Source organism: Trichoplusia ni, chromosome 25, assembly GCF_003590095.1.
Source record: "Trichoplusia ni isolate ovarian cell line Hi5 chromosome 25, tn1, whole genome shotgun sequence".
NCBI lineage: Eukaryota > Metazoa > Arthropoda > Insecta > Lepidoptera > Noctuidae > Trichoplusia > Trichoplusia ni.
Window position 1 is genome coordinate 2537043 of NC_039502.1, and position 20087 is coordinate 2557129.

The 20087-nt window shown below is 33.3% G+C and overlaps 1 protein-coding gene across 1 annotated transcript in view; it reads right to left on the reverse strand.

Moving 5' to 3' along the window:
* Positions 1-14507, reverse strand: part of LOC113505378 — a 56811-nt gene extending 42304 nt beyond the window's left edge. The window contains exon 1 of the mRNA XM_026888044.1: positions 14254-14507. Within this exon, the coding sequence (XP_026743845.1) occupies positions 14254-14350 (97 nt within the window). The 5' untranslated portion in view covers positions 14351-14507. The remainder of the gene's footprint in view (positions 1-14253) is intronic.
* Between the last annotated feature and the right edge of the window lie 5580 nt (positions 14508-20087).

The window sequence follows — 20087 nt, forward strand, 5'->3', positions numbered from 1 at the left end:
CTTATAGGAGATCGCATAGCAATTAATGTTTTGTGAGCAAAAATAGTCTAAGTGATTATTGTGAAAATAATCCAAAATGAAAGTAGTCTATTCGCCCATTTCATGTAAATCAAATAAGGGCGAATCGACTACTAAGCCAGAACAATCGGATTAACCTTCAGTTTTAAAGTTACAGTAAAATAACATCTTACACGTACTCGCTATTAAAGCCTACAACAAACCAATTAAAAAATCTCAATAAACTAATACTATTGAAAGGGCACAACAATTACAAGTACAAACGTGCAAGTCGTGCTCTAGAAGCAGATAGCTTTTATAACAAATACGATTAATTAATTTATGTACGAAGATTGTTTAATTGACGCTCGGACAATTAAAACCTTTTTGATGATACAGGTTGTAAAAAATATGCATAAAATGGTCGGGTTATGTTTTATTTTCATTTTAAATTTTTGTTTTCTTTTTTCAATCTGGGAAATCTTATCAATGTTGCCAGTCAGAAAAAGGGTAAGAAACTAAAAAATTAAAAGGGTTTGAACATAAAACTTACAAGTGGATTAGTCGCCCTTTTTATAAGTCAATAAAATGCGCGAATATATTTCTGGCAACTTTCTTTTTTTTTTGTACGACCAGCCTAAAAGAATATTTTTAGTTATTGTATGTTGTTTTTTGTTCCCATTTCAATGCATGGAGTAGGATCCTTTGCTCCCTTAAGAAAAATATTTTCTAAACAGTTGTTATTGATCACTCTTAGAAAACGTGTCATGTTTTAATTTTTAATTGACTGTTTCTTTCCACGAGAATATTATTAACACACTGTACATTGTGCATAGAAGGCTAACGAACCTAAAACGAGCGCACGAATTACTACACTTTAATATCTATCAATAAAACAAATACGTGATCAAAAGGGCATAGCGTAATAACTATAAATAACTATGTTTATACACATTTATAGGTAACTAGCTAACGGCTGTATCGTGATGTTGAAGCTACAAAAACTACTAACCAAGAAATAGTTTTCTTGTTTTCATCTACATAGAATAAATAACCTTTAGCTGTTACCACGAGGTCTATCATCTCTTCTTATGCTAAGACTTGCAGTGGTGCGAGCGAAACGGTACTCTCTCTCACAAATGCGTCGTTCTCACTTTGATACGTGATTGCAAGACCCGAAATGTCAATATTACCAATGTATTACAAAATACTATACATTTTGTATATCGACACATTATATGTAGTTTATGGAATTGAAAAAATAAACACGCACATTTAATACATTTAAATGATAAAACAATTTGACATAAGAAAAGGCATTGCATGAGTGAGTATTTAAAGAATCGTCCAATCACCTCTACAGGTTAGAAAAAAAGCACAGTAAGTATTAAATAGACAAAGGTTTGCATACTTGTACTTGTATAGGAAAACGTGTAAGCATGGAATTAATTAATCAGGAAGGTTAGTTTCAAATTATAATGATATAATACATTATTAAACTTAAAAAATAAGTGGCCACGATTAAGCGCATTTAAATAAATACTTCACATTAATTTAATGAGCGTAAAAGGAATTCAATCGTGATTGATTGTGTTGTAAATTAAAATGTAGAGCACGTTATTGAAATTTCAATAAAAAATCTGTAGTATAACTACCACCTCCACTTGCCACAATGATTTACAAAAATCAATCATACTGCCTTGTAATAAAGACCTCTTATTGGTAAGTGTAAATATTGAGTTAGAAAAATAGAGTCGGAAGTGAACAAACAAAAGACATCTCAGCGTGCGAGTAGGAAGAATAAAGTTACGAGATTGTGTGAAAAGACAATTACAAAAATTATGTAAGCCAATGAAGGAGATAGTTGCGCGCCTTGAGACAAGATACGATCGATTTACACCTCACACAACGATACCGCATACAAAAGCTTTACGAGAAAAATACCTACTTCAAATACACCGGGGCTTAGTCACCTATTATAATGTACCTAATCCGTTAATAATAACCTAGTTACTACTGCATTTATCACTTCCTGTTACTCTTTTTTGTGGGGAAACGTGTTAGATGTCGACTGATTTTTTGATCAGATAAAAGAAACAGTTCAACACTTAATAATCACAGTGACAGCTACAACGCAAGATTGATTTATGAGGTCCTTCAAATAAGGTCAATGTCATCATTTGTTCGGCTGAAAATATTTTTGTGGTTTTATTGAACAACCACTCGCAATACAGATTGCAGAAGTAGAGATTTCTTAATACATAAACGTACATAAGTATTCTATCGGCATATCTAGGAGTGATGTGCAAACTCGCTAAGTAGTAGCTACGATTCCGCGCTACGATTTCCCGGAATAGCGTTTGGAATCGTGTAATCGAGCGGTGTATCTCGATTCAACCGATGTGCGATTACATAACATGGCGTCTGCATCGTCCAACATGTTCAAAGCGCATTTAAGTTTCACTTTCGAGTGAGTTACAGTTTCGCCGTATGTCGTCCGCCAGTACACGCTCCGAATCGCGCGAACATCGATAACGCTTCGATTTCGGAACCGGTAATCGATTGCAAGCTCTCCAATTTTATGCTAACAATGCAAGTCTTGATTGCAATACTTAACAAAACTCACGCAATTATTTATGTAAATGATATACGAAGCGGTAATTACTGAAGTTTAGAGACTACGGCCGTCTAATATGCGGCGACTTATTAACTGCATTTGTGCGTGTTCGTGCATTTTTTAATAAAATAAACATAAATTATTATGTTGCGAAACGAATTATGAAATTAAAGGAAAATGGCTTAAGCAATAAATCATTTAGACTTTTGGGAAAACATTAAATTATTAACTTTTTGTATCGGCTCTATATATCAATGTAGCAATTAGTCAAAACTACAAACAGCTCTTAATGAAGCGCGAGCACACGAGGATAATAAATTATATGCATACATTATGTTTAACCCGATAAATTGACACGCAAAACGCATGTTCAGTTACTCGTATCATTGCAATTTTGTTCTTGACCCACATTTATCAGCACAAATGTCAAATGTTTGATCCATTATTTGGCAGGGCAGATCGGTGAAAGTATTTCATCACTTAGCGGGTGATTGACACGAGCCGAGTTAAATGCCATTTGTCCAAGGTTGGCGCCCATTGTTTGACGTGTCAGCAACGCCCGCTTCACCGAGCCTGTTGGTAATACTTTAATGTATGGACGTGTATGATACTCATAAATTATGAACGATTTGCATACTCCTAAGTAAGGTTCTAGCGTAATGACTCTATTCGTATGAAATGAGTCTTTGGCTAAGCGTTAGCTTACGACCTTTTTGTTTATATTTCTCAAGATGATATCGATATTTACTGAGTACTTAATATTCTGTTAGAAGTACTTTAAGAGGTACTGTCGTTAAAGACGACTTTTACTTTCTCGACTCTTAACCTCTTACCTTTCTTTAGAAAGTTTCCGTAAATTATTCCTTCATTTATTTATACCCATTACTCATTGGTCATTAAGATCACATTCCTTTAAAAAACACAGTTTAAAATAACAATTCATAAACAATGTATAAAACATTGGAAAAGCCGACATTCCTTTTTTCACGGTCTATGACATGTAGTCATGAACGTTACATTGTATTTAAATAGTCATGCAATTACAATAAAATTCAAATGGGCAGAAAAATGCGGTTTCTTTGCTTAAAAAACAAAACAAACAATCCAACCCAACTGACACTTACTTGTCACATGTGAAAAGATATATTTTGTGTAACTAATGTCGCCTACTTTCTTAACTTACGTAAATCTCAGTTAAAATATTAAAGCATTAATGAAATAACGACCTAATCGACATTGCAATAGAGCGGTATATGGTTATTGAAATGAGACAAGTGACATTAAAATCTTATTAGGACAAAATCAAACTTGTATTAGGATTTTCAGATTAATATATTTGAAGCGATTTGTATTTACATTCTGAGCTTTATTAATTAGAGTTTAACATGTCCGCTTGGAAGTAAAGATTAATGTTCGCTTATAACATTTTAATTGCGGATTAACTGAAGTTAATCTGAGCGAATCAGGAAGTGAGAATGTTATGTCCGTAACATTTAAGGCGAGATGCATTTGTTTTTTATGCAACACGACTTAAAAGAATTAAATAAAAAACAGCAAGATTTAAAACTAAGGCATGAAGATGTATTCAATTGCTCATTTAATCGCGCGAAAATCATTTGAAAAAGTAAAATTGAAAATGGAAAAGTGCCTGAATGTCTTAATCTTTTAATACTTAAAAAAACTTACCTTCCGACAACCTATCGCATTTGTTTTATAAAGGTAGATGCTGGGTGTTGACATTTAGTACGTATTTTCCGACCAGTAATATTCTTGCTCTACATTTCACGTATCAAAATATTAGGCTGTATATATAAATAGTTATGCGTCAATAAACAATCTGCTTAAAAACCGGTTCCATTCAAAATTAAGCAATGAGGTTAAACTCAATTCGTATTTATAAATATTCATATATCTTTTTATTATCCTTTTGAGTTGTGGGTCAACGATCGAATCGATGCATTAATAATAATGACTATTATTATTAAAACATGAACACGTTTTTTTACATAGGTACATTAATTGAGAATCTATTGTAATCATTTGGATTAATTATTTTCTCATCAATGGGTTTACTACTACCTCATAAGTAGGAATGCATTTGTTACAGATGTGGAAGCGAGACAGAGTACTCAAGATAGTAGAGCACCGTCTCACTTCTACAAATGTAGCCGTCTCACTTTAAACATGATAGTAGACGCCAGCAATGTTTTTGCCGTTCTAAGGGTCATTGCAAATCAAAAGGTACACTTAAGATGTTATTAGCCTTTTTATAGGTAATTCTTAAGATAATAAGGATTTATTTAAATCATTAATTTGTAATGAACTTTAAAATGTGATTTGTAAATCATAAACACATTTTTTTATCATGAACAACACTTTTAGCGTTTGCATATGATTTCTGAAGATGCCAAAAGTGGGTACTTTTATTTTTTAATGCTTACTGAATTCCTTTATTTAGACAACCTAACACTTTTGTTTTGAAATAAAACTCATGTTTTTACACGTTACTCTTGAATGCTGTAAGCAAAAATAATTTACCAAGTTACCACTTAAGATATCATAGGAGAACTTGGAAATAGCTTCACTTCAGATCAGCTTAATTTACATTTGGACGCATTTTGTACTAATCCATTCATTTACTCATACATAACCCTTATGTTCTTGATCAAATACATTAAATAATAAGTCCACTTAACCCAACACGCCAGTTTTTCACAATTTAATCATTTATCAGTCTCAACTTTTACCACGCTTTATTCACAAAAAAGTTTTAAATCGATTTACGAAATAACTCTGGTGTTATTAAAAAGAAACGTTGACAATACAACAAAATGACGCATGAAAAAATACGATCATCTTTCATATGTCATTAAGGAAAAAGGTTTACGAACTCTGCGGTTTCTCTGTTTATTTAGCATTCCGTAGGGATCGAGGTGTTTACTTTGCAAGGAATTTTTATCACTTACATCTACAGTGACATGGACAGTCAAGCACATAATGAGTAGTACAGTCATTTTGTAACAAAGGAATAAATTCAATTATAGTAATTTGTTGTCTGAATTCATGTGCTTCATTGTACTTGTGTAGTTCACAGTTGAAAATACATACTATGACTAATGTTAACGATGTTCATTTATTTTACCTGTCAAGATGTCACGTTATAAACTAGCATAAAAAAGCCTTCACGAAGATAATTGCCTAATTGATGTCACTCGTGTTCTCTCGTGTCAGAATAAACCTTTAATTATGTCAATCTTATTTGATGAAAAGTTTTAATAAATACACACCAAAAGTCAATGTAAATATTTATTAAAGGAACATTTGCTCAGAAGTCTTACCCCGATCAAATTACAGGTATTTAAATATAAATATGGCGCTTACTCTGAAGTTATGATGATTACATTGCCTACCTTAAAAACAACACGGTTTATGCCAAGAAGGAATTTAATTACCAGTTACAAACTGAATTTATAATCAAGAAGGTATTAACTTTTGCAGCATCTCTTAAGGTGACGTTTATGTGGAATGTAAGATAATTCATGAAATATGTATTTCATATCATTAATACCTTTTTCGAACTTTATTCTCCTCTAAAGGCAATCAAGGAGGTTGGATATCGCAACCACAAAAATGTTTTTTTTCTAATGTAACGTAATCCGGCCAGTTCCTCTTTAAATTTCGAACGTGAATAGACAAAAGTAATAATTACTCGTAATTAATAAACGCATTGGTAGAGACAATGATCTAAAATGACGTGGCGAAAGTTAGAACTTAGCGAATTATATTTCTAACATTGCTTAATATCCGTGACTAGCTTTTTGTGCATGCATAATCTGGCTTTGACAATCGCTTGAATAGTTGACAATAATTACTGTAGGCGAATTCCAGTATCGCTTATTCACAAGTTCTTACTCAGTATCTACAAGCTAGGTCTGTATCAAGATTTAAATGAAAAGCCGTTGTCAATAGCAAAAAATGAATGATTAAGTAATTTTTAAGGAAATATTACGTAGTAAAATGTTAGTTTGAAGTTAAAAATAATATAAAATATAAAATAATAGTTACCGATTAGCCCACTAGAAATTAATGATAAGTTTTATGGTTATTTTTAATTATAAAATAATTTTTATTCTAATAACATAACGAAATTCTATTTTAATAAAATAAACATATCTGAAGATTACGATACACAAAAAGAAAAAAATGTTTTACAACAAAGGCATGTACAAACTGTTTTAATGAGTATAAATATAAATAACAGTTATAACTAACAAACGTTTCGCAACAACCAGTTTTAAACTAGTTCAGTTTGGGTGTGCTGCTAATTTGCCTAACTAACAAAGAAGTTTGCAACTCGGAACGTAAACAAGGTCTTTCAAATATCGAACGCAGTGTCAATATCTATTTTTTTAAGATTTTACCAATTTGTGGTTGGCAATAAAATGTCTAGATTTTTTTTTAATTATTAGGTATTTGTTCTTTGCGGCCGTGGTTCGGCCTTCGAATGCATGTTTGTAGGTCTAAGGCGAAGGCAAGTAAAACCGTGGCTGTTTCAATGTCGAGCTGTACTCGTTTAGTTTTACGAGTTAATTGTAGAGTTTGCAGTTCATCTACACCAAAGTTTTAAAGAAGTAACGTTTTCCACGTTGTAGTGTAGGGTGATGGTAGTCTCTGGATCTACTGAGCTGATTTTGAAAATTATTTTACTAATAGAAAGCCACGTTGTTTGGGTTTTATATGCTATATCATTTTATTAAATTAAAAATATTGTCCAGCGAAGTTTGTATAAAACAGCTAGTGATAAATTAGAAATCGAAGTGTTAAGTCCAAAATAGTTTATTGAAATTTGTCGATATCGTAATTTTATCATTTCCTAAACACCGTTTTGTTGTTTAGCCCACGCTTACTGGTTATTGTAGTTTCGACACAAGCTTTATCATCTTGCGACGTCTATAAAGCACGCCCATAAATATCTAGTAAACACAACCTCCAAGCATATACCTGCATAATGTTAGTCTTTTGCCGGCATTGAGTCCCCATAAATAGTAAGAAAACATCAGCGCCTTATATGAACTATAGAAGAATGCCTTAAGTAAACTCAAAGTAAGTACTCGGTCTATAGAACGAATTGGTAATGTCACTCAATTGCAAAGACGTATGGTCACTTGCAAAAGTTATAAGTCACTTCAAATGCATATCGCGTCAAAAATAAATTATGGCCAGTCATGTTCAGATTATTGTTTTGTAATGAAATTATGCATTCATTTACCGTTTTTATTTTGTTTATGGTTTTTTGATGACTAAATGTGTCAAATGAAGGCCATTTTACCTTATTATTTACGAAATTACTTTCGAGTTTCGAATGAAATGTATATTCCACATTAAAACATTCATATTCAATTTTAGAATTTATAATGTGATATTTTAAATTCTGACACTGTTAAGAAAAAAAAACAAAGCCGGCGTTCTATCCTATTGTGCCAACTCAAATAAAGCAATAATTATACAAATCAAATTGTTGTAGGCGCCGAACGAAATCTCGGCAATGACGATTTAGGACAATTGAATGGCACGGTACGAACATAATTGTCCATTTTCGATTACATTTCAAGCGTCAGAATAGTGAGGATTTGCCAAATCATAGTGATTGTTAGGATGGTATTGCGTCCCGACACTGGAGTCACGAATTTACGACGTCACGGCAAAACTACGTGTTGAAATTAAACGATAACATTACAAATATTACACCGAAGTTCATAAAATGACGAGAATGACGTCACACAATAGGGTTGCAAGACCTTCAGTCCTAACAGTAACTGCAATAATAAAGTTGCAACACTTGACCACATAACTAGATTAAAAATGTTAAACGACTTTGCTCGTTTTAGTTGCATTTGAATGTTGAAATTAGTGTAAGTGTTATACGTATATGGTGTTGTGACATCTAGTCTTACTAGTACTACGTCTGTCATTTGTACATCTATGACGTTTCAAGAAATAAAGTTATAAAAAATGTATAACCAGATTTAGTAACGAATACCTTGTTGCCAGGACAAATGGGTTTTTGAGATCAGGAAAGCAGTCACTCTATGTAAAAATATTGTAAAACACTGGTACTCAGTTGCAATTGGTTAGACTGGTAGTTCACCCCAACATAGTTGGGAAATAGCTCTGTAGATTTTGACAATACACGTTTTAAGAAGATTCTAACATAGAGCGGGATATTATCATACAAATCGGGCAAAAATCGGATCGGATACGGTCTTGAAAGTTTTACTTCAAATGCTTAGCGAGCAATTGCTATTTGAACAATTTATTATTTCTCTCTACCGGACATGGTTTCTAATTGAAACTACACGCAACTTATATATTTAATTAGAGATATAAAAATAAAAACAGTAAGACTCGGTAATCCCAAGATATGAATTCAATACTTTTAATTAGGTACATGTATAGTTTCCGCTAATAACGGAAAAGAGTAAACAATTTTCTATCCGGAACAAAATATTATTATATTAAATCATAGCCTATGACACTAAAAATATTTATGTGGCTTTCGATTGGTAAAATAATCAAATATTTATTAAAATCAGTTTAGCAGATCTTGAGACCATCCCCTAAAACGTCAAAAGCTTACAAACTTTACTTTTTTATAATATTCTTATACATTTAGAGAGTTGAGCAATTTTTCAATAACGTATGCTATCAACAATCATAATCGTGTATATGCATTTAATCGGATGCATCGGATCTATTGTGTCGGATAAGTGTCAGATACTGTGTTCTAGATTTGAGAATAATAGATTGGGAAATGCGTGTGGCAGGTACTTATAAGATTTGGCATTTCTTTGTGTACTATAACTGCGTCTAAAACGGAACTAAAAAACTCGCTATATTACGGTGTGTACGCACGTACTCTAAACAATGTTTCTTAAAACAGTTTTGATCAGAAACATCTAAAACCATTATATTATTCATAATATTTACTTGCAATACGAAGTGATGCAAGAATTCTTCAGATAGCATTCATACTTTGACACGATGTCACCTCCGTGAACTTAGGTCATGTCACTTGGAGACAAATGTACCTCATTTAGGACCTCTTTCGTCTGCTGTCGTTTATATTATATCTGCATTTTGTTAACACAATAATGGTGCTATTTTATAATATCATTATTCTATTGTTTTATTCGTACTCTGAGTCCTAAACTGTTAGTCTTCTTTACATTCTTTATACAGTACTTAACTGTATATGTTTCATCTTCAGACCTTACTTAAAAGTAATAAAATAAATAATAATTATAGGCCGCAAAAAAACAATTGACTGTACTCATATTCTTGCTCTTTATTAGATAAGTAATAAAAAAAAGTGACACGTGACGCGTGACGAAACGTTTTTCTCCAACGCCGATAAAAAAGATTCAGTTCAAAATTTATGTCGTATAAATATTCGGAAGAAAGTCATTAAGGAAGGAATCAAATGTATAGGTGGGATACTACAGATTTAAACTGCCAAAAAATTTAGTTTTTACTTAGATGAGGTAAACCTCGGAAAAAAGACATAAGCGTCAATTGACCAATCGATCCACTTCCAGATGGATACGCACGAAGATTGACGGTTTGTTCATCTTCGGTTACGTCAAATACCGTAACCATTCCACAATAAACGTCTTATTAAAACCAATGACAATTGTTCTCATGGTATCGGGTATATACGAAAGAGGATGAAAGATTTCGTAGAGAATAAAAACACACGTAGAGAACAAAGTTATATAACTAGGTAGGAACCTTCTTTTATCGTAATCGCCATGAATGACTACGCTAATTAACTATTAGACACGGATTTAAACCTACACCCGATAGAACTCTCTTTGCTTTCTTCATTTGAAATTCGTTTCAAAACAATCGTTCTGGCAGTTTATAAAAAAAAAAGTTTGTAGATCGTTTTTGGCTAACACTGAACTCGCACAAACCGTTTCTTCGGGTTGTCTATGTCTATGACCGATGTCTATGATATCTTTGGTAGCAATTCTCTTTTTAAATTAATGATACAAGAAGCTTCCTTTTAAAGAAAAGTAAACGGACTTTTCTCTTAGACAATGGTCAATAAAAGCATTTGAAGCATCACTTTCATGTTACTTTCACTTTACCTTGGGCCGAGTTGTGTGGAAGCAATGACCTGAGACCAATGATTGATTGCAAGCCTCATTTAGAAAACAGTAAATAAAAAAATTGCATACAAATAAAACTATAGAAGAAGGAAATTGAATCTGTATTTACATTAGCCGTACGTAAGTACGAAGGAAGTTTATAGCTAAGTTTGTATCTACACAACATGAATGTAACAAAAAAAGGATTAAATAGTTAATAAATAACTGACGAGGTGCGAAGTAACAAACCTCCTTAATTGTTTGAAAACTAGCTTGCCTCACCAACGCATACGTGTAAATGTAAAAAAGTTTGGTTGTCATTTAAAGTAGGTAAAACTGCGAGTTATAAACTAATATTAATGTATGAATTAATGAAAATGAATAATGCACCTAACTTTTATTGGAGTATTATTGTGAGAAAACTTATTAAATTCTTAATTAAATTATTATAACACAATTGCTTCGATTTTAATCATCGCATTAGCGTTATTTTTAATTAATGTTGTGAAACTCAATAAACTTAGCAAGACAAACGACCCAATAATAAAATTTCAATCGTTAACTATTAATATAAAAAAGAAACAATACTCATTATTTATTTTATCGTCGTTTGCGCAAACAACGTCAACACAATTTTATCAAAGTATTAATCGATTAGTTTCGTTGAAAAGTATCGATTGGTAGGTATTGTGACATAATGGAAACATTATTGAGTGACATAACCCTAATGCAATGTATGAACCTTAGGATCGTGTAATCGGAATGTGATTCATAACTTTTGATTGCACTCTTTCGATATAATGAGTTTACGAAAAAATAATATTATTTGTAATAAATATTGCAATCGATGTTGCGTTAATTAATTTATGTCATTCGATGTTTATCGATAAAAGTTCGTGACAATCGTGCTCTATCTCTGAAGCCACAGCTACTGCTATCTATGTTTCATTTGCTTCATAAACAAAACACCTGCAGTGTGGGAAAATATTTATTGTTCTAAATGAACATTAACATCATTCTAAAACGTGAAGGGCGAAATTAAAATTTTGAGGCTCCTCCATTGTTCTTCATCGATTAAATGTCAACCCGTAAAAATTACGCCTTCAAGGCCTAATTTTACATCGACTAAAATGTTACAACGAAATTGATCTTGAGATACTATAAATGTAATTGTTCTCGAATATAAATAGCCTCCTTTATGCACCGAAAATATGCGTCAATAATTCGCATGATTTTACTTTTCCCTTTACGAGATTCATAAACAACTGGCTACCATTCAATACCGGTTATCTCCCTACAATAAAACAATATACACTCGAAATTTCTTAAAAAACGAAATTTGGGATACCTTGAGGCCATCCTAATACGCATAAAATTGAAGCAGCGCCGGCCGTTCCTCTCGGTCGAACGCATATTTCCTGCAAAATTTAGCATGTGGTCAAACCAATGGTTTTTAAAGTAAGCGTAAAGCTATAAACGTCGGGGTATTGTCAATATTAGGGTGTGAGGACCGATGAACTGAGGGTATTGAACTGGAGAAGGCCGAAGGGCAATGCTCAGGTAAGGAACAACTTCGAAATCTGAAGTACCATCAATGATTCGAGAAAGACCTTTACAAGAGATTATCATACCAACAACACGACTTATGAGATATTATCGTTCAATTATAATGCATTTTCATTATTATGGTCTCGGACATAACACCCCGCTGCTGCGACAAACTGACAATTCGACGACAGTTTCTGCTCACGCCAGTGCAAAAACAAAAAGAACTGATCGTGGACAATGTAAGTCATGCGAACGTTCGTAGCCTAGTTACAGCTGTTACGACACTATAGAAATGGTAATGAGTGAAGACATTAACTAAACTAACAAAAACAAGTGAAGTTGACCCGTGAAATATCTCACGTGGGTTGCACAAGAAAGCAATTCCGAGGAAGTGAGTGGGTTCATCCGGAGATACGGAGGCTCTACTAACAATGGTACCAAAAATCACCCAGCTTAAACATCAAATAAAGAGCCTTGTGCAGTTTCTATTGTTGGTCGTCCAACGTGGAGGTTGAAGTAATTAAGCAATATTAGGAATGAAGAAGGGAAACCTTGGTAGATATTCATCCAAACAATTTACGAGCATTTGTGTCTGTTGTTCATTTACACACCTCAGACAATCCGATGATACTGAAGGATAATGCTATACAATTTTTCAATTATGGAATTAAGCAAATCGTGAATCAATTTGGCGTTCAGGTCTGTCTAAATAGATTACAATTTGCTTTCGAGACAATAACATCGAACAAAAGACTTGCAAAAAGTCGGTTATTATATACAATGCAATCTAAATCATTATTTCCGGAGAGTTGGGACACTAGATGCAGGGACGAAGAAAATTGAGACTTGTGCTCCAATATTTGTGTTTGTTTTGTGTTGCCGATTGTCATCGACGATTTTCGCCGTTATCAAATATTACATTGTATGACATCTAGGTCAAACAGGCTAGCCAACATAACGATGAATTGTTTCTACTATTTCAAATTATTATGAAGTTATTCACCTGAATTCGTGCAATTATTGCATGCACGCGCAAATTACACTCATTGCATATAAATTATTTATTTGCTTTTAATCGCTTTGGTAACCTCTGCTAATTAAACCTTTTTGGACCAATTTATGAAGACTGTTAACCCAAAAGGGTCTTGATGACCTTTGCAATATGCAATACAGATTTAATTATACTGGATATTTTAACAATTAAATTTATTCCTTTGGTCGAATTCAAAGCCCTTAGTGGAACTAGTTACTGACAAAGCTTTTTAAATCCAAAGGGCTAGTCGCTTGGAATGGCCATCGTAAATGATTATTGAGTAATTGTTAAAACAATAAAAAAATATCGAGACCATAAATATTGATTGAATCAAATAACTTGAACACTAAAGTTAACTAAATAAAACTTTCTAATCGCAAAGAGGTTCAATATGTTTTTTTTTCCAAAAAAGGAGCAAAATTTTTCGATACCCATTGTTTATTTGCAACAATTAATTTTGTATTAATCTTTACGATTAACACCGCGAAGTCTCTACTTTCAGTAGGTCATTGTCACATAAACCGTGCAGACAACTTTATTTACTGTGAAATTAGGCGTAAAAGTTCTTTATCTATTTTGCAAGTAGTTTTCGGCCAGTCCCTTGCGTAAGTTTTTTTCTTTTGCAACCCTCGTTGATTACCTTTGTTCTTCTTTTGAATTAACATCGAATTATCTTGTTTCCTTAATGGAAATTCGCGCACGTTTTCACGAATTGTTTTGTATAATTTGACTGCAATTGGTTGCAACAATGTATGACTATTATTTTAATAATGATGCAGTATTTTTTATTAATGCGTTTGTTATTTCAGGTCATCCTGTATTTATTTCATTTTGTTTAAGGCCATCTTACCTGGGTATCATTGATTGCCAAGATCTTATAGCTTTAATAGTAAACAAAGAGGACTAACCAATATTCAGAGCAGCCTTTTTGTGGTCTCCCGTGGGCACAGCTGTGACAGCAGAAATCAGTAGAAACGTGACGGTAATCCTCGCACTTACACCCATTATAACAGTTTTACACGGTATCCTTTTAAAAATTAAAAACAATTATTTTAATTATAATTCACGGTAGACGCAACTATTTCCCGCGTGTGTTCGGTAACATTTGCGTCGAGATTGACGTGTTCCCCTCTCCGTTAGCAGTGGACGACTAAACCTCGGTGCGGTACTTTCTATCAGCTTTATGCGCAAGAGCAATGTCTGGTGCACCCGCGGCGTATAACGGCGAACGCAGAAGGCTCATTCGAATCAAAACAAAAGAATTTAAATCGGAATCCGTTATTATTCAACATTAGAATGAATTTGAAAAACACAGTTCATAAGGGTGCTACTTTTTTTTTGTGTGACTGCCAGTATTTTTAAAAGTGTGTATTGTGAGTATGATCGACTCGATTTGACTTCTAATTTCGTTATTTTGTTTACCCACGGAAATAGTGGTTTCGTGTTATCTGATTGCGCTTTTCTATTTCTGCTGATAGCTTTGTTAATGTAATAATGTTATAGATAATCTGATATGTTTCGTGAAGGCGGATGGTTCCTGGTATTTAGACGTAACTATTAATACAATTGAAGTTCAATGTGTGGTGAAGTGTTTAGCTGTCTTGTGTTGTTGTTTGGTTGTGTCTTATGATTTCAGGTTTGTTTGAAACATGGTATTTAGTTTTAAAGTTAATAATTTTGTCTGTTGTGATTGTTGTAGAGGCTTTTGTTTAGTTTCTCGCATTTTTTTTTCTTCTAACTACTTATATTTTTACTTTTTGCAGGCAAGGAGTAAGTGAGTAAGTTAAGTATTTTACTACCTATATCTTGGTTTGGGGAGGACAGATAAGTAACATAAACACGTTGAAACAAAACGCGTCCTAAACGAGCCTAGGAAAAGAGCTTTGCAGATGAAACCCAAAGGACTTATTTCCAATATTTATAAACGCGAAAGCATGTAATTGAAATCGCTGAAACTATTAAACGACTTTGAAGTTACCAAATTTCACATCGGAAATGTGATTTTACGGCTATAACTGACGTACAGGCGGACTGATTAAAAAACAACAGCTATTAAAACATATTTACAACACGTTAGACGCTAAGTACCAAAATTTCGGCATTTTAAGTCGACTGACGTTTTTACGGGTTTAATTTATTAAGGTCGCTCCAGTGTAAGACGGAATTTGGATCGTCGTAAAGATAATAACAGAAGGATGCTCTTTATGACCTGTTTAGAGCTTTTCTTTTGCTTCAAGGTTACTGAGGTCAAGGGTGTTATTGCAGGCTTAAAGACTTATGGGTTTATGGTCCAAAGAGGTTTTAGTGTTTGAAGCAACATGGTAAGTAAGTATTTGTATGTGTGCGTAAAGTAGCTCTCCTTTGCTAAAGTGCAGATTTTAAGTTTTTTGGTAAAGCGGATCAGGTATTAGCATATTTTTGGTGGTTGATTTTTTTTGACCATACTTACATTCAATTAACTAAATTTATACTTTGTGTTAATTTTTTGGTTCATAGACTTGTTTTTTTTTTCATAAAATTGTAACAGAATAGCATGACGAGTTAATCTTAAAACCTTTCGATCAACGCGACGTCGTTGATAATACGATATTTCATCTATGAATAAATCAAGTTCAAGTTTATTTCGATTCAAGAATCCTTCGACGAAATAATTTACCTATTTAACACATTCCATTAAAAATAAACACTAATTTATTAAACAATGATACATAAACCTTGCTTGAATAGGAATTTTACACAGATACTATGATTGCACTAATAAGTACCTACCGACTACTGTTGTAGTGAATATCAAATAGAGCGTTACAAGTACTCACAAGTTTTTAAAGAAAAAATATATCTATTAACCTGCTTTTCATGGCTAAGTGCCTCGTAAATTATAATTGTTTATTACCAAACTAGCTTGTACTCTGCGGCTGTTAACGCTATCTTCCCATTGCGTGTGATATTGATATTGCTTTTCTGTGCGCTTTTTTTCCCGGATGTAAAGTCATCAAATGGCTCTTCTCGCTTTGGGTGGAATGGAAGGCAGTGTAAGACTTTTTTTTATTTTATTTTTACTTTTTCTATCTCTTTGTGTATTACGGCCACGGCCTTTCGGACAATCCTGCTGAGATTTCCCCTAATGGGCTATGTTTCCTGAAATCGGTTTAAGGCACGCGTGGAACTGGAGGCATTTCTGTGAATCACAATACTCTATCTGTAGATCCTCCCATTCATTTTTTAAAATCTGAATTGTTGAATTTTAAAGCCTCGTTTGATGAGAAAACTGAGTGAATTATTGTTAAAAAAAAATAAGTATCTGGTTTTTCTTTTAGTATTTTGTTAATATCCAAAAGCAGTGTAGAAATTAATTAGGTCTGTTTAACTATAGGTCATACTTATAAGTATCTTCTATAAATTGACTATCCAATGCAGAAATGGTGTCTTAAAATTAACTATGTATTTCCTATATTCGCGTTTTACTTACCAAACAATTCTTATTATTTACAATTCTTCAGCCTGACCACGGTTTTCGCTCATTTGGGTTTAAGGTTATAGTCAGAACAATTCTATGTATATCATTAATTTAAAAATATCGTTACAAGTTTGTGATTGCTGTGATTATATTCCAGTAGAGGCGTCGCGTAGGCCGTTGTACTTAGGTAGGTATCTAAGTACTTGGATAAGCTGTGTGTCGAAAATTGTTGAAATCTATTTCGTCACTGGTTTGACAGAAATGCTGCCTCGATTTGGTTATTGAAATGAATCGATACTTAATTGCAATTTGATTTGCACTCCGAAATCTATAACAAACAATAAATTTGGATTTGGATAGACTTTTAATTGCAATGCTTAATGAGTATCTCTTTGCTAGTTTATTGCTGTTTTAATATGTAATAAATGTAACACATGATATGTAACTCACTATATAAATCGCTCTTAAATTATATAAATCATTTTGCATTTTACGTAGTTTGATACTTGATAATTTAGGAATATAATAGATTACGTTATTAATTAGAAGTAAAGAGCTGTATGTTTGGCGAACTTAAATTAAAAACATATTCTTAGAAAACAGAAGTGAGGACAGTTTTTAAGAAAATAAGGCACAATTACTTCCGATTCTATTTGACCAAAATCAAAACAAAGATATGTTAAAAAGTAATATATTAAACTATAATTACAGCAAAGAATATACATGTCAATTATCGAAACAGCAACCTGGCTGATATTCTTACTAAATACAGTAAATACCAACGAAATTGACGATGATGCTCTAGCAATGCCGGCTGACAATCGAGGGATGAGCAATTCTTACCGCCCTCTGTCTTTTATAGCGCACTGCTTTTTTTGTTAAACCAGGTTTTAAAAAAGGAGGTTTCACTAACAATATGTAATTTCACTGTTTATTTTTCACGTGGTACTTCATTTGGTAGTAAACGATCTTAACTGATCTTCTTGTCTGCCGGCTAAAACCACAGGAAAAGTCAAGAACACATACCTACTTAGGGGGCGGAAAAACCAGCCTGCTTTATGACTTGTTTCAGGATGGCATCAGGTAGACTGCGCCTCTGTTATGGTTCAATGCCAAGCTTAACTCGAACATGATAATGTCATCACTGATCATGATGTTTGTAGATTTGTGGAATAGCGTGATCTTTGCACTTCTAGGCAACCTTTTGCAAAGCTATGAGGAATAAATTGAAACCTAACTGAACTATTGTCAAGAGCATAGCAAAGACTATACTCATACCACTAAACTAATGTTTTACACCATACCGTCATTCGCAGCAAAACCGTTGCCGTTGTATAAGCGAGACAATGCAATACACTAAGAATGCCATCTCTTTTTCACAATCAGGACAGATAACTTTATGATAGTGGTAGGGCCCTTGTTATGATAAATTTGCATGAATGTTTTGCCAAGAGCTTGCAACACGCGTAGGAAGCCGACCACCGAACCGTAGCGCGTGTCTATGAAGGTCACTGTTGCGTTACTAATACACTTACTTAGGGAATAATCAAAATATTTTTAGTGCAATTATTAATTTAAATTTTATTTTAGAGATGAGGTATAATTATGTATCTTCGATCTGTCAGGTAAGCATCCGCTTCGCAAAACTTGTAATCTTATTAAATAAATATATAAGTACCTTTAATCAGTACTAAGCAGGTACCTATCTTTATGATCATGAAGTGTTAATTTATTATCATTGTTACACTTATATACATAATACTAGCTGTTGCCCGCGACTTTGTCTGCGTGATTCTCAAGATGTGAACAACTATGAAGTTTAATAATAACGATCATCGCAAAAATGTAATGCAATATTGAAAATGAAACACTTCTTTTTACATTTTAAGCTTGCTTTTTTTTCTAAATTATAATGAATCTGGAGCGGCCCAAAGACTATCAAATGTTTGAATCAAACACATTTCATCGTTTACGATACTATCCTGTTTTAATGACTTTTTCTTATTTAATCCCAAAAAGAGGGGCTTATAACTTTGACATATCTGCCTGCCTGCCTGTCTGTCTGTGACATCATAGCTTCCGAACGAATTGTACAATTTTAATTTAAACGTAAATTATGTGCGAGTGATCGTTAAGACATGTTTGACAAATCGAGCCGTTTAAAAATGGGGGATGCAAGTAGGAAAAAATAACAGAAGGTATAACTCAGTCTTAGCACTTCTGCTAAAAATGTTTTACTTTCGAGGGTTTCCATTTTCTAATTGGGTGGGTTATGATTTTCGAGCACGTCTGTTCTTTGCCCGGCCTACACCTGAAATTGTTAGACGGATTATGATAGTGATTATGAGGTATCATAAAATTATTATTGTACTGTAACCAAAGAGGTAAACCAGAACCATATTACTGAGGCCCCGGTGTCCGTTTGTCTGTCTGTCACCTGGCTGTTTCTCAGGAACAGTGATAGCCAGACAGTTGTTATTTTCACACACGATGTTTTCTGACGATATAAATAAGATGTCAAATTATTTTTGTGGACGGAGCTGGTGAAGTGAGAGTCGGGCTCGGTAACTGTGGATGTTACATAGTGTCATAAGATATAAGATTTTGCAAAATTGCGCCCAGATAAACGCTTTCCTGAAACACGTTATGTTTGATTGTCCTCTTAATATTAAAAGTGATCTTCCTCACAAACGTTTGGAATATTTCCAAAATAAAAAAGATGGTAAACCTGGTGTTTTGATCATGATTTGCCTTTAAATTGCTGATAAATAAATAGCGTGAAAAATTATATCAGACACCCCTTTTTTAAATTGACAATGACAAAAATCTAAAGTATAGGATATGTCTAATTTGCGATGTTACGACAAAGCAAAATACGAAAATAAAAGTGACTTCATGCGCATGAGTCCTATTTACTGTACCAATTTACAAAGAAAAAATACGTATTTTATTCGTTAACCTACCTGACGATCATTGAAGTAAAATACCGTCATCCCTACTGCATAAATGGAACTTAAATAAAGAGTTCATGAGGTTGGTTATGAGGTTACGCTGTCGATACCGACAGCCAAAATGAATTTTCCAGACATTGTATGACGGATGTAAGTGCTGATAGCTACACGCTATTATCAGCCTTATTGGAGAAATTTCCAAAAATATGTTTCTAATCCTCGTCGGCTTAGCTTTGGGATCTCAGAAACTCATTCAGTCTCGTTCCTTCCCCTGTTTTTACCAGGCTACGAAAGAAGAAAATTTTAAATAAGTAGAGATTACAATAAATTGTTA